We start from the raw sequence: 14,617 nt of genomic DNA on the forward strand, positions 1-14,617 counted from the left end.
ATAATCTTGTTACAATAAATTAATAGCTATCACCGAATGAGAGAAAAATTATATGTTTGATTTGTAGAAATGATTTTAAAATCATGATTTTGATTTTAACTCTACCCACTACACAACAAAAACACACATTTCCCAAGTCAAATTTATAATACAATCTCATTTGTCATTTTTCACAATCAAAATCAAAATCAAAATCAAAGTTACTTTAACTCTGAAATCAAACGCCCCCTAAGCTTCTCTAACTTTCAAAAACTAGTACTTCTATACATTCTTATGACTCATAATATTTTCTAAGAAATTAAAAATGCATTTAATATGAAGAGATTAAAAACATTGTCAAATCTTGAGTCGGTAAAAATACATTGTTTAGTATTTTAAGGTTTATTTTTTTTACTTTTAATGTACTACATTGTAATTCCATAACATTTTCAATCTCTACTATAACCCAATTTTATTTATTATCTTTAATTATATCTTATAATCATTCTTTGTGTTTTTAAATTTTTTTTAATTATAATTGTAATTTAGGATCTTCTTTAATATGTGATTAAAAATTCCATGATTTCCACTAATTGGTTATAACTTATTTCTTTTCTCTAGTATTTTTGTTATCATTTTTTCATGTTTGACTTTTCTTTTGAATTTCTTTTCCTATTTTTTAAGTGCATTGACTTAAGCACATTTAATACTACTCAAAATGATATTTTTTTATAATTTTTAATTCCGAAAATTAAAAATTATTTTCTTCTATTTTACAAATGTTTTAATTTAAACACATTTAATGCTCTTCAAGTGAATTTTTTAAAGGTTCATATCCACTCTTAACTTCAAACAGTGTACAAGATTAATTGGGGGGTGGAGGTTACAAATACTAAAGGCAGAATTGAATTACCCAATAAAGTGTATATTAATGTATTAATAATAATAGTTGTTAATTCAACAGTAATTAGCTAGAGAAAGTTGAATCATATAAAATTCCTAAGTTACAAATTGCGAAATAAATTAGGTTAATGAGCCAAATAAATTTGCCTCTTTTAGGTCAGCATTCATGTGAAATATAAATTAAATTATTTTAATTATACATAAATATACATTACTTATTTGTTATTTTAGATATTATAAAAATATATTTATATAAGATTCTTAAGTTAAAAATTCCAAATAAATAAGGCTAATTAGCCGAATAAATTTGCCTCTTTCAGGTGAGGATTCATGTGAAATATAAATTAAATTATTTTAATTATAGATGAACTTATTTACCATTTTAAATAATATTATACAAATTTATGTTTATATGAATTAATTATATATAATTACGACCCTATTTATTAGGTTATGGTCACGTATATATTTATAGATACGGATATATAGAATTATTTATTTACTTAATTGGAAATTTTATTTTATTTATTTAATTGATAACTCTTTTGCTAATGCAAATTGATTGTTTACCAATTCGACCCTATTTATTAGGTTGTAGTCATGTTTACATTTATTTTTGAAATATAAGTTAAATTATTTTAATTATAGTTTAAATTAATTACTTTTTTATTTTTCATTACCTATTATTTTAAATAATATATGGAATTACGTTTGTATGAATTAATTGCATGTATAATTAACAATTTAACCCTATTTACTTGTTCCAATTACCAATTCGACTCCATTTATTAGGTTGTTGTCACGGGTTTGTGTTCATATATTTATATTTTGTACGGATAATAATTATCAAAGTTTAAGATATTAATTTACTTATTAGTATTACTGTTATTATTGAAAATAAAATTTCTCAATAATCAATTTTCAAAAATAACTTTCAATAGAGTTGCATGAATTCTTTTGAATAGGTCAATTATAATTTTATAATTACCATTTTTATTATGTCTTGTAAATTTATTTAATTTCTTCACAATTTTAGTTTGTATTACATATAATTATATTATTTTATATATATTTATTCTTTTATATTATTTTCAAATTTATGGAATCTTCCTTCTAGATAAAGATTGTTATTATTCTATATAATATCATTTTTTCAATTTATGTAATCTTCCTTCGTGGGTAAGGATTGTTCTTGTTCTAAATAATGAGAGATTATATATTTTTTTATATGTATATTAACTCAATTTTTATATATTCTTTTTATATATTTCTTATTTTTTTAGAATTTATCAAAAGGTATTCATGATTCATGATACTTTTCAATATGCTCATACATATATATATTTACTTTTTATGATAAATTATGTATATATGCTTAATTAATTTTCGTAAGGATATCGAATTTTTTTATATCAATTTATATAAGCTAGGCTCAATTTTTATAATGTCACGCTAAGTTATTTGTTTATATACATTTATTACTTATATATAACTAAGAAATTACAACAAAAATTTTCTCTTAATTGTATTTAGTAAGATATTTAGGTACATTTAATTGTATTTATTAAATATTTTTAATTATTATTCTTTGTTTTTAAATTTTTTCCTTATTCTTTAAATTTTCTTTTAATTTTTATATATAGTGAGTAGGAGATTTAGATAAATTAGTTGCATTTATCATAATTTATTAATTATTATATTTATTTTTAAATTTTCTTTAAATCATTTATTATGCACCAAATCTCATTTATTATGCACCCAAGTAAATTTCAGTTATATATATAGATATAGATAGATAGATAGATTGATGTATCTGTTTTTATTTATTCCTCTGTCTATTCGGGACTTGATCTCAAAATGGGAAATCTGTGACAGCCAAAATCCGTTTGAACGGGGCTTAAATTTCGATCTTATAGCAAAGCTAATCCAAATGACTTACTTGTTACTGGAGATGCAAATTTAGATTGTTACTGTTTTTTTTTTCCCTTTTTCAAGCAGTTCAATCGGTTCATTTGAACCGTTCGTAGAATTTTATACGTGGCTTGTGAAATGTCATCCACCAACTAAACAAGAAACAATTAATTATAGATTTTTTTCGATAGTGAACCAAATATAACATTTACTTGACATTTAATACCGTCAAAAATTGTATGCAATTATATATCCATTTTTTTCCTGAGAAATAACTTTTATTTTAGCTTAATAATTGAGACTAATCCGATTGAAACATCTTCTCCATCCTTGCCACGAGGTGCTTCTAATTAATTTCGAAATGTATATTGCAGGTAAAGACCACCCATTGATAAATATCCTTACGCCCATAATTATAGGACATTATCATATCATACTATTTCCTAATATTGTATAAATATTAACTTAAAAGAACCTCCAAAGTCTAGTACAATGTGAGAAAGGAAATATAATGCAGTGGCTAACACTCTCGCCTGATAACCTAAAGGTTCTAGGTTCAATTCTCATCAGTGGGACTATTTGTGCCTCTTTATTTAGATTTCATTTCCATTTCTTATACTAGGTTATGAGCCTCCTATTGTAACCGAAAAAAAAGTCTAGTACAATGAAGTGAAATTCTAAATAATTAATAAAGAGTCAAAAGTAGTACAACTAGATATCAAACTTATGACCTCAAATTAATAAACGAGGGCATGCCCTACTATAACACATCCTATTTTGATTCTTATCCGTCGTTCTAATTACATTTTCCCTCAAATGATTGAGTTATATGGTCCGATAGCAAGCAGAAGGCCTTATTTTATATTTAATTTCGTTTTCGGGGTATTCAAGCATTTCGTCCTCACTAATAGAGAATCGCCATTAATTCCATCAATGTGAATTTGATCGACTTAGTTGGTGTTAGATTCAAATTTTGTTAGTGGAGAAATTTTAGTGGGTCAACCAGCTCAAACCTCAATTAATTGAAGCTCATTGGACCTTCGGAAACTAAGTAGTTCACACTAAATAAAGAAACAACAAATCCATTATTTACTGGCGAGGCCACCCACGGGGAGGTCTTGAACAATTTTTTTTTATTGAAAAATTGTGGGAGACATTACTCTCGCAATTCGGGAGATCGTGTATTAAAGTTATTTCCCCACCCAACAAGTGCGTTTTCCGGGATTTGAACTTGTGTTCTCCTTTTTACGGGAATTAGAGCTACTTACCTGAATTCAAGGTCTTGTTACGATCACATAGCTTGCAAGTGATGTCCTCACCGGAATTGGTACCCTATCCTGCAAGTCTAATTCTAACTTGCCATTTTAAATAATTAAGGCCCGGGATGTGGCGGTCGGCAATCTCATTGCGAGTTGGCGGCCAATGACGAGGCCACCGGTTACAAGTGAGGCCTCGACCCCGAAAACTCTATTATATGATAATCTATTTCTAAAGCAGCACTGCACCAGTCCCGTAATTGCTTTCTCCAAAAAGAGTGCCATACATACGAGACCGGCAAAGATTGTCTCTTTGCTGTTCCTAGGAGGTTCACGGGACTGACTAACAAAAGCAAAGTAAGCATGTAGATAATCAGAAGCAGGCAAACAAAACAGAACTTGTTCAATGATTTACTCAACTCTCCCATGCCTCCACTGTTGACATCTCTATCTCCTTCTCTCTCTCTCTATATATATATATATATAATGAAAAACATATATTACTTATTTCATTGTTTAATTTTACTTCAATTTAATACAATCATTATAAAGCATATGAAAATTTTGACAATTCGGTATCCTTATTAAAATTACATAATGTATTCTTCGACAGACCCTTATTATGTCATTATATTGATGCATCTTATCCATAACATTGTTGACTTATTCAAGTTCCATAAGTAACAAATCCTATTTAAATACTTTATAAATTGGCCTATAAGATTGAATTAAAAACAATTATTGTTGAGATATACAGTATGCACGTATACAGTATGTCTCTCAACTTATCAAAATATACCAATCATGCTTGTCCTTAAAGTGACTCCATGACTACATGTGCAACGACCAAGTGTGAAATACCTTAGTTGATAGGAAGCAAAAGACGAACATCTCAAGTTGATAGAAAGCAGAAGACAAACGTCTCAAGCTGAACGTGGTGATTCTAAAAAGGATTTTGCTATTTATAAAAAATGTAATTTGATTTTTTGAAAAGCTATTTATAATGTACTATAAAGAATCTATAAAAAAAAATGTAATTTGAATTTTTAAAAATTTCGTAAGATTTCAATTTTCAAAAGATTTTTTGATGAATAATTTCGGAATATTTTGTTGATAATTTTATAACATAAAATATTTACTTTCCGAAGATTTCGTTTAATTTTGAAAAATCATTTTAATTTCGGAAGATTTTTTTGATAATTTTACAACAGAAAATAATTAAATTAAAATTGAGAAAATTCCATTAAAAAACGGTGCAAAAACTCAAAAGAAAATTCCATTAAAAAACGAAACATTTTGAGGCCATCCTGTCATGCCCACCTCGTCCCTGCGTTACACACACACACATATATATATATATATATGTATATACTACAGACAATTTTCCTTGAATTGGGTCGACTGAAGACACAAAGGGGTAGCCATGGAAGGCTCATCATCATCAAAGAGGTAATCGTTTCTAACCTTCACTAAATTGATTGTAAGGAATGGTTTGGTGGAGCCACGAATGGGGAATGCATAAGCCACACGGGCAGGGTTTGAGTTCTCATATTAATGCGGAGAATGATCGATGTTGAGATTTAATGTGACTCCATACTTCTACCAGCATTTCAATCGAGCTACAGCAGATATTATTGAAGTATCTTCTTCTTCTTTTTAATACATTCCTCTATATTCATTCCTTAAAAGTGGGAAATCTTTGACGGCCAAAATCCGGCACAAATTTTGACGGATTAGTCTTGGATGGAGTGTTCGAATATTGGAGTGTTTAACATCTATCATACTGAGAAGCTAATCCCGTGTGACTTCTCATGAACATGTTGTCAGGTCCTCAACTTCCAGGAAAGTTAAGGTGACTGAGGTGCAAGACGATGAGATTGAACCACTATCGGGGAAGCCATGGTTCCCTGTCATCCTTACCCGATCCCACATCAAGCCAGAATATAATATGGTCTTTTGTTTTGTTTATAAACTTCATTTATTGATTTTATTTTTTTTAATGTTCTTCGACCTCATTCATAAATTTGATCCGATGTACTTCCTCTTTGTGTGCAGTATATGCCGAACAGGATGAGTGACATTCTTCCTTCCAAGGATATTCCTACGGTTCTCATGTACAGTGGCAAGGAATGGAAGATGGTGTACTATGGTGATCCGAAGAAGGTGAAAAGGTTCAATTCCGAATGGAAGCATTTCGTGGACGACAACGATCTCAAGGCCGAAGATGTGTGTGTTTTTGAGCTGATGGTGTGCACGGCAAGGCAAGTGAAGTTCAAAGTACAGATTCTCAGAGATGACATTCCTCCGGCTTTGCAGGCAAGACTGTACGGTGACAAGGCCTGATCTTCCTACCGCCGTTGCCTAGAAAAATTCATCAAGTATTTGCTGCTCCGCATTTTTGGTTTTATCCATGTCATGTTGATCAGTTGTTCGAATGTTTAGTGGAGGGCGTGTTGTGTTGCTGCCTAAACTATCTGTCATGGCTCTTCTTGGTTATGTTACTTTTATACGTGTTCCTGGGAACTGCCCCCCAGTGACTTCTCACGATGTCACGCATATGCAAGGGTATAACCCCCTATCGAAGTGAATCGTTTCGTGCATATTCTGCAGACTTATAGATTTGCCGAACCTTGTAGATTATCTTTTGCAATGCTGCTGCTGGATGAATGGCCTGAGCCCAACCATCACGACCTGAAATGAGGATATAGTGGTTATTGGATGAACTAATATGCTGCTAAATGTGGATCAGAATCCTCTTGGAGAACAATGCTCTGAAGGTCGGCGTTCCATTTGTGTTAGAGCTCACCCTGTGCTCCTCTGAGGAGGTTAAATTTGAGATATAATTTAAAGAGTTGACAAATTTGTAAGTAAAATCCAAGAGTACATTTGTTAAGCCTGGCAGGTTTTACATACATGTTGAGATCCCAGCGGTTATGTCATTGCTTATGTTGGGGCTATCTTGCATTATGCCCGGAAAATTGAAAACCCGACATCTTGTCACAGCAGCTGCCTTCTTTAACAAATGTCTCCCATTTTTTCGTTCCTTTTATTTTCCTGTAATTTGTTCACCGGAACACCTTCACCTTCCCGTATGCAAATTTCATCACAAAATTCATCCAAGCAATCGATTGAATTGATAATGAAGAATAAGCTATGAAGACTCTGTCCTGATCCGGTTCCCCTCGAACTGGTCATAGGCGGGCTTCGTCCTCAGGAATAGCAAGACGCTGCACAGTAGGCCTACCATAGAAATGCAACCCCACCAAATAAAACTCTGGAAGTAGCACTTCCTTCCCATACACACCATGCTATCACTAAACAGGCTCATTATTTGGGTTCGGCCTGAGCTCTGATCGGCGTTCTGGTCGTACACGAGAGCTGCAAGGAGACCGTAGAGGAGTGATCCAATGGGGATGTTAGTGATAAGGATGTTGTGGTTTACCCCGGCACTGTTGGGACCAAACAGTTCGGAGGTTATAGACACCGCAGCAGAAAAGGTGAACCCAGAGCTCAGACCGATCAGGGCAGTCCCAGCCCGGAGGGCCGATATGCTGCCCGATGCAGAGAGCAGGCAGAATGCAATTGGTGTTGGTATGAGCGCGATTGCAAACCATCCCGTCCTTGCAAAGTACACCTTGCTGCAACAGAGAGATGCTGGAAAGATTAGTCTAATTTCAAATGTTGTGTATGTTGTGGTATTATAAACATACATAAAAAAATGCTGCTTTCCACTAGAGCACATACTTGCGCAGGAAGTCGGGAGCGGCTGAGAACAGGCGGCCAAAAAATGAGCAAGACGAGTAGAGTGTAACTATGGCACTGGTCTGCTCACCGAACCCGAGAGACTGAGAAATCTGCCCAATGTTGTTGCTGTAGACCAGACCGATCGTTCCCCCGCATAAGTAGGCCAGATAGTAGAGCCAGAAATCCAGTCGCCGAAGAAGCAGCCGAGCAGGGTGCTCCTCCCCGAGCACGGTCAATGCATCTTTTTCCATTATTGCACAGCATCCTTCTATGTGCCACCTCGAGCTCAACCTGGTCCTTCCTGAATTCTCATTCATGGGAAGACGATTCGAATTAGTCTCCTCCCTTCCAAGAAGCTCTTTCTGGAGCTGGAGGTCGTCCGGATCCACAAGGTTGAAGGACGACCAATTAAGTTTGAGGCAAAGACGGCTTGCCCCGATGAGCTGGCGGGTCCACTTCCGTGCGTACACAATCCCAGGGAGGCCGAGGGGTAAGACCAGAAGAAAGATGGCCCCGCCAAGGAAGAGTCTGCCCCGGAAAAGATTGCCCGACAGATGATTTATTAGGAGGACATAGAGGCCGGTGCCAACAGCAATCACATTGAGGCAGAGGAAGATCCGGGAGTCCTGCCTGATGGTGTCGGGAGAAAGCTGCTGAGGCGGCGGTTGTCGGAGCACGGGGATCAGTGCTATACTGGACGTGAAGAGGGGGACAAGCGCATTCAGTAACAAGTACAAGGCGTCATTGCTGGAGTTGATCGCGCTTACTATAAGGTTGTAGAGGGCGGCAGTCAGGCCGTTGAAGCTGATGGTGAGGGATAAGGCGAGAGCACGATTGACAGAAAAGTTGCGGAGGCAGAGAACAAAGCACACTGTGTTGAACCAGCAGATGCTGCACCCGGCTAGCAAGCACAGCACGAACATCTGCAGTATACCCGGGTGTTCAATAGATTGAAACTAGCAAGTGTCTTCGGTTCAATATTCTTTTCGATTGATAATTTGATGATACACAAGATAGAATTGGCATTTGTCTTATGAGACCAGACGGTATGTGTTCGTTCGTCCATCTTGGATGATCGATACGTACGAGAACCAGATATGCAAAGACTGCTCGGTCGAAAATCATGTTAAAAGTCCTCTTTTACTCGGTTTAACTGCAAGTTATAGATACTAGCCTTTATATTCCAGTAAACAAAATTACTCCAGTAGCCCAGGTCCAGCAACAAGAATATAGGAGTTAGGACGTCATTATCGGGGTTACTACTTCCTTCAATTAGATTCTTTTCGGGTGAATATCGGAGCCGAATCTGATAACCATACGTTAATACCCCGGTGCGGTGACAGTGGCACAGCAGCCCCAACAAACCTTCTGTTTCCTAATCTTCTGTGCTGTCCTCAGCAAAGAATTTGGATGAACTGAATTGATCTACTGACCTTCAGTTGCCTCTCAAAATTTCATTTTTAGTCCTCTAGTCTTTAATAATTCTGATTCAGCCTATTGGTCTTGACTTTTTTACTGAAATATAGATATAAAAGTTCCGAGAGAAGATCACTAAACTAAAATACAAAAGAATGGGAGGAACACACATTATGGAGATGGACAACCTAGAATTGCAATTTTGCATAACACTTGTCCTTTTCAAAGATACAAAAAACCGACCTACATTTGAGTAAACTATCATTTTGATCCCTGAATATTTAACGAATTTGATACTTGAGGATCTAAAAAATGTTCTCTGCCACTTAAGTCTAAACATCCTCATTCCGTCTAACAGTCTAGTTCGGCCATGGGTAGGTTGAATAAAAAAGTGATGTAGATGCCTCAATGGAGCAAACGACATCAAAAAAATATTATTTTTTAATAAATGGTAGTCAAAACGATGTCGTTTTTCCTAATTATGAATTTTTCTAGGCCTGTTTTATTTTTTTTCCCTCCGATTTTTATTACTTCTAGCATTTTATAAATGATTCTTATACCAGGAAATCAGGAATACTTAAGTTGACTGTGGAATTTACAACATGTACGGCAAAACAAACTGTCAACTCTTTCACGATGATAAGATAACATTGCACGAGTCCGGCAACATCCGAAGTTTTAATCAAACCGTCAATGATATTATAATTCTGGTGATGTTGTACAAAATATGCGCGAAAACTAATCATTGTAATGCTAGTAAAACCAAATAGAAAAAGGTACTACCGAAAACCAATAGAAAAAGGAATAATATTTTGAAAAAAAGTACAAAAAATCCCCCATTGTGGTTGAATTTGAGACAAATTAGACCATGTAATTTTTTTAGAGACAACTAATACCATGTGATTCACTTTGTAAGACATAATGGACCTCGCTGTTAATTTTTTTGTCAATTTTTGTCCTCAAACTTTTCTTTTTGAATTTCAACTTTTTTTCAATTTTCTCCTAAAATTCGGAAAAAGGGGGGGGTGGCAAGATCCCGATGGATTTGGGGGTTGTCGGCATCCTCAGTAGGTGCATGCAACCTTGGTGGTGGGGCCGGAATCGCCGATCGATGGCCTCGGCCCCTTCTTTTTTTTTTTTCCAAACTTTAGAACGAAATTGAAAAAAGTTGAAATTTTGAGGGTAATAACGGTAAAGAAAAAGTTTGAGGACCAAAAGTGACGAAAAAATTAATTGTGAGGTCTATTATGTCTCACGAAGTGAACCACGGGATGTCATTTATTCCTATAAAAACTACATAGTCCAATTTATCTCAAACTCAAACCATAATAGGATTTTTTATATTTTTCCCTAAGATTTTTATGTCATGTACCGTTAGAGTTATATATTGACAATACCAATTTGTTCCTCTCCTGGGAAACTCAAATCCTTCTCATAGCTTCTTTCTTCTTCTTTTTTTACCATTTAGGTTTCTCCTTAATTAACAATGAAAGAATTAGAAACTTTTTTTTTCGTTGCGAGGAAGGATTTTAGTATTATATTGCATGCTCTTACTTAAAATCAAGAGATTCTTTATTGAATTCTCGCCGGTTGGAAGTTCAACCCTTTATTTCCCCTCCTCTACTCATTCCCACGATCCCTCCTATAATTGAAATATATTTTCTCCTAGCCTAATTATTAATGATATAAGGAAACTTCTGCACTCCAAGGCCATTAAATAAGAAGTCATTGGATGATTCTACCTCGCCACGTGACTTGAGAAAAAACCAATTACATTGTATGAAATAGAGAAATTAGTACTAATCACTCAAATTATTGCCATAATTATTTTTCGTTAAACAATTCTTATTGGTTTTTCCTCGCCACGTCTATGTGAGGTAGGATTATTTAAAATTTTCTCCAATTAAATGATCTATGGCCATGAAAAAGTAAATCTTAAATGGTCAATTTAACTAAATTTGGAGCCACCGAAAAAACAAAAACTAAATTTGGAAAAGCAATAATATTATTGAGTTCCTAGGCCCAAAGCTATTGATGCTTATAAGTTATAATTAACTGCCACTGGTGAAGTTTTATTCCTATTGAGGATAGAGTTGCAGTGCAGTAACATCCTCCCTGTAAATTAAAAAAATTCATATTCAATTATTATTATAAGATTATTCGTATTATTTTATTAGCTAAATGTTCTATTTTTTTATTAAATTCATGAGTCTTCTTTATAAATTTATTTTTCAAAAAAAGGTATTTTCATTTTTTTATTTTTAGAGTGATTCTGACAGCTTACTGTTTAGCGAGTTGAAGTCTTTTCTCTCATTGGCCAACAGATAAGAAGCTTATATCTTAGCGACTATTCATTCTTTAACTACTTCATTCCCAACACAAACGTTAATCGCATCAAACGACTCTACCAGTGATCGGTGAGTTACTGGTCCAAAGCACACCACTATCATTAAAGACTTCTTGCAAAAAAGGTATTTTCATTCTTTTATTTTTAGAGTGATTCTGACAGCTAACTGTTTAGCGAGCTGAAGTCTTTTCTCTCATTGGCCAACAGACAAGAAGCTTATATCTTAGCGACTATTCATTTTTCAACTACTTCATTCCCAACACAAACGGTAATCGCATCAAACGACTCTACCAGTGATCGGTGAGTCACTGGTCCAAGTCACACCACTAACATTAAAGACTTCTTGCGAGTCAGGGACAGATCTGGAATTATTGAGACAGGAGACGCAAATTTTGGGAGGTATAAATAGACTCAAATATGTAATTACGGCGTTCAAAAAATAAGTAAATTTTTAGTGAATAATCTATTAAGAAATTCGAAACACCAGGAAACCATTTTTGTCCAGTTTCGAGAAATGAGGGTTTTCTTATATTTATAATCTTACAATTTGAGCCTATAACTCTGATGCAATCATGCATACTTGGGATCGATCCCGGCATAACCCGAACTGTAGGCTTCTTTAAAATGTTGGTCGGGATGGATCAGTCACTCTACTTTATTTGCAAAATAATGAAGTAGTATTGAATGTCTCAACACCAAAAGCTGGGAATTATATGGCATGAATCTAGACTATAGTCGTAATTTGGCGGTGTTATAAGGCTAAACGCATCATAAAAATCTTGTATTTTGTGTATTATCCATACGAACTAGTTCTTCTAGCAATGTCGTTGCCATAAACTGATTCTAAGCTCCCGAGAAGTGGGAAATTCACGGTGCAATAAAAAAAAAATGTTTTTGCATACAATCAATGGTAATTTAGTAAACTACTATAAGTCTAGCTATGTAGTGAAAAAATTACTAAGTCTAAACAAAAACCAAGTATTTTACAAAGAAATTAGGTACAACATTTCGAAATCAATGTAACTTATTTTGAAATTTATGTTGTGTATACTTCGAAATTTATATAATTTACTATCTCATTAGTAATTTACTAAAAATTCAAGTAAATTCACTATAAATGGAAGAAATAATTTATATTGATCATATCCTATATTCATTTTTAAAGGTGGTTATACCTTAAGCCTCCCCGTGGAAGCAGATCCCCTGATTTGGGAGAAACAAAATGTGACATGAGGGCTCAACTGGGATGCAATGCAAAGTTCAGTGGGTGAATTGAAATTAACTAAAGGCACAAGGGGGATCGCACGAGACTCACAAGCCGCGTCAGCTAACTATCAACCTGCGTCAACCAACCTTCTCTTCTCCTAAATTATTTGGGAGATCCTATGAGGACTGAGCCAATCCATCCGATGAATTCTTTGTTGTTGATCTTTTATTATTATTATTATTATTATTATTATTATTGTCCCATTTAATTATGCACAATTTGACGAATTAGAAGCAGGAACCACTCGTGGCTTTAATTTTAAGCTTAAATTATTTTTCTGCCACCCACCTAACTAACAAATTAACTGAGACAGCTAGTGACTTACGAACTGTGCAGTTATTATCAAAAGATTGATTGACATCATCATCTGGGTACGAAGACAATCACTCATCAGATAAACAAACGCTAACAAATTTCCGCAAAAAGTCAATCCTAATTTTGTACGTACGAATTTAGGAGAAATGAAGAATATTAGAATTATCGTGTGCGGCTAAGATTGGCTTTTGTTGTCCGAACGAGGTTCGCTCAATCTTTCAATCATAAGTCCCCATCATCGATTCCTCTCGTGGCTTTCCCGGAAACAGCTACATCGATTGAGAAACACAACTATATACCCTTTAGAATTTGTTCGTTAAGGTGGAAATTCTACAATGCAATTATTAATTGATAGCGAAACAAGAATTGATTAAGCAAATGAAATGATCAAGAATCGACGACAGGAGAATGAGATAGGGAGAAGATATATCGTCAAGAATGAGATTGAACGATCGAGTACTCACCAGGAAATAAGGGACCGCGATGACGCGCTGAATGACGAGCCACTGGAGGCCGTAGGCGAGGAGTCCCAAGGCGGCGGCCATGAACATGACTGCCCACAGGGGGAAGTACATCAGGGAGACGCCGGAGCACCACCCAAAGGCCTTGCCCATGTCGGAAGCTACTGAGAGGTAGTTGAGCTGGACCTGCGAAATCCCGAGCACCGACTTGAGGTCCGACGAGTAGGACGAGAAGTCGAAGTTGGTGCCCGTGAACGCCTGTATCCACGTCGTTGCCACCACTATCATCCACTTCCTCGACTGCCCAGCCATATTTCCGGATCGAGAACGCCCCTCGATACCGAGAGAGAGAGGAGGGTTTTCGTCTTCCGCTATCTTTGTTTCTGGGTTTTCTATCTTGAAGTGGTTAATGTCCAGTTTGCTGTTGTTTCTCTGCCAGGTTTGAGCTGTGGAGGTTTAACTTCGTGGGAAGGTAAGTAGGGGAGGGGAGATTTAAAGATAGAATTTGAAATCTGATGATAACAGTAACAGAAGGTCCATCTTCTTAACTTTTTTTTTTAAATTACTATTATTATTATTGTTATATGATTGGGGGTACCGGAATGAGAGATTGTCACTTGTTAGCGGCACATATTCTCCCCTTAGTTTTATTTGTTTGAGAGTCAAGCCTATTATTTTCTTTTATTTACGAAACAATCCCACAACTCATGTATTGATGCAAAAACCGAAAAAAAATTTGCAAAACCTAATGTGAGAATTTTGGGGTCCATCAACCCCACTGCCATCGCCGTCGCTGGTGACCTCAAGGGTCGTCAGCCACCTCGATCAAGGTGGGGATCGCCAAAAACTGCCCTCACAATGTCTGACTCGATTTGCAAAAACTAACTCAATATTTTTCGTGAAAATGTTCACGTCACCGGCAGTAGAGCCCACCACCTAAGTTATTATTGTTGTTGTTGTTGTTGTTGTTGTTGTTACTACTGCTACTATTATTTTATGAAACGGCTCTAAACAAACT

General features: G+C 35.1%; 2 protein-coding genes across 2 annotated transcripts; one reads left to right on the plus strand and one right to left on the minus strand.

Annotated features, from left to right (window-relative positions):
- The first annotated feature begins 5,348 nt into the window (after nt 1-5,348).
- On the plus strand, nt 5,349-6,670 carry LOC116204993 (B3 domain-containing protein Os04g0386900-like). The gene is made up of 3 exons (XM_031537399.1): nt 5,349-5,498; nt 5,877-6,000; nt 6,105-6,670. Exons 1-3 carry the CDS (start codon nt 5,473-5,475, stop codon nt 6,390-6,392), a joined length of 438 nt encoding a protein of 145 aa, XP_031393259.1. The 5' UTR covers nt 5,349-5,472; the 3' UTR covers nt 6,393-6,670.
- Nucleotides 6,671-6,844: 174 nt separating this feature from the next.
- LOC116204992 (protein NUCLEAR FUSION DEFECTIVE 4-like) lies at nt 6,845-14,136 on the minus strand. Its single transcript, XM_031537398.1, has 3 exons — nt 13,603-14,136; nt 7,794-8,716; nt 6,845-7,687 (listed from the first exon to the last, which is right to left on the minus strand). Exons 1-3 carry the CDS (start codon nt 13,909-13,911, stop codon nt 7,201-7,203), a joined length of 1,719 nt encoding a protein of 572 aa, XP_031393258.1. The 5' UTR covers nt 13,912-14,136; the 3' UTR covers nt 6,845-7,200.
- Nucleotides 14,137-14,617: the final 481 nt, after the last annotated feature.

The sequence above is a fragment of the Punica granatum genome, chromosome 4, assembly GCF_007655135.1.
Source record: "Punica granatum isolate Tunisia-2019 chromosome 4, ASM765513v2, whole genome shotgun sequence".
Lineage (NCBI taxonomy): Eukaryota > Viridiplantae > Streptophyta > Magnoliopsida > Myrtales > Lythraceae > Punica > Punica granatum.

Coding starts and splice junctions, on each gene's coding strand:
- LOC116204993 (XM_031537399.1), top strand. CDS start 5,473: ATGGAAGGCTCATCATCATCAAAGAG. Junction 5,499..5,876: donor GGCTCATCATCATCAAAGAG/GTAATCGTTTCT, acceptor ACATGTTGTCAG/GTCCTCAACTTCCAGGAAAG. Junction 6,001..6,104: donor TCAAGCCAGAATATAATATG/GTCTTTTGTTTT, acceptor CTTTGTGTGCAG/TATATGCCGAACAGGATGAG.
- LOC116204992 (XM_031537398.1), bottom strand. CDS start 13,911: ATGGCTGGGCAGTCGAGGAAGTGGATGATAGTGGTGGCAACGACGTGG. Junction 8,717..13,602: donor TCGCGGTCCCTTATTTCCTG/GTGAGTACTCGA, acceptor GGTATACTGCAG/ATGTTCGTGCTGTGCTTGCT. Junction 7,688..7,793: donor GCTCCCGACTTCCTGCGCAA/GTATGTGCTCTA, acceptor TCTCTGTTGCAG/CAAGGTGTACTTTGCAAGGA.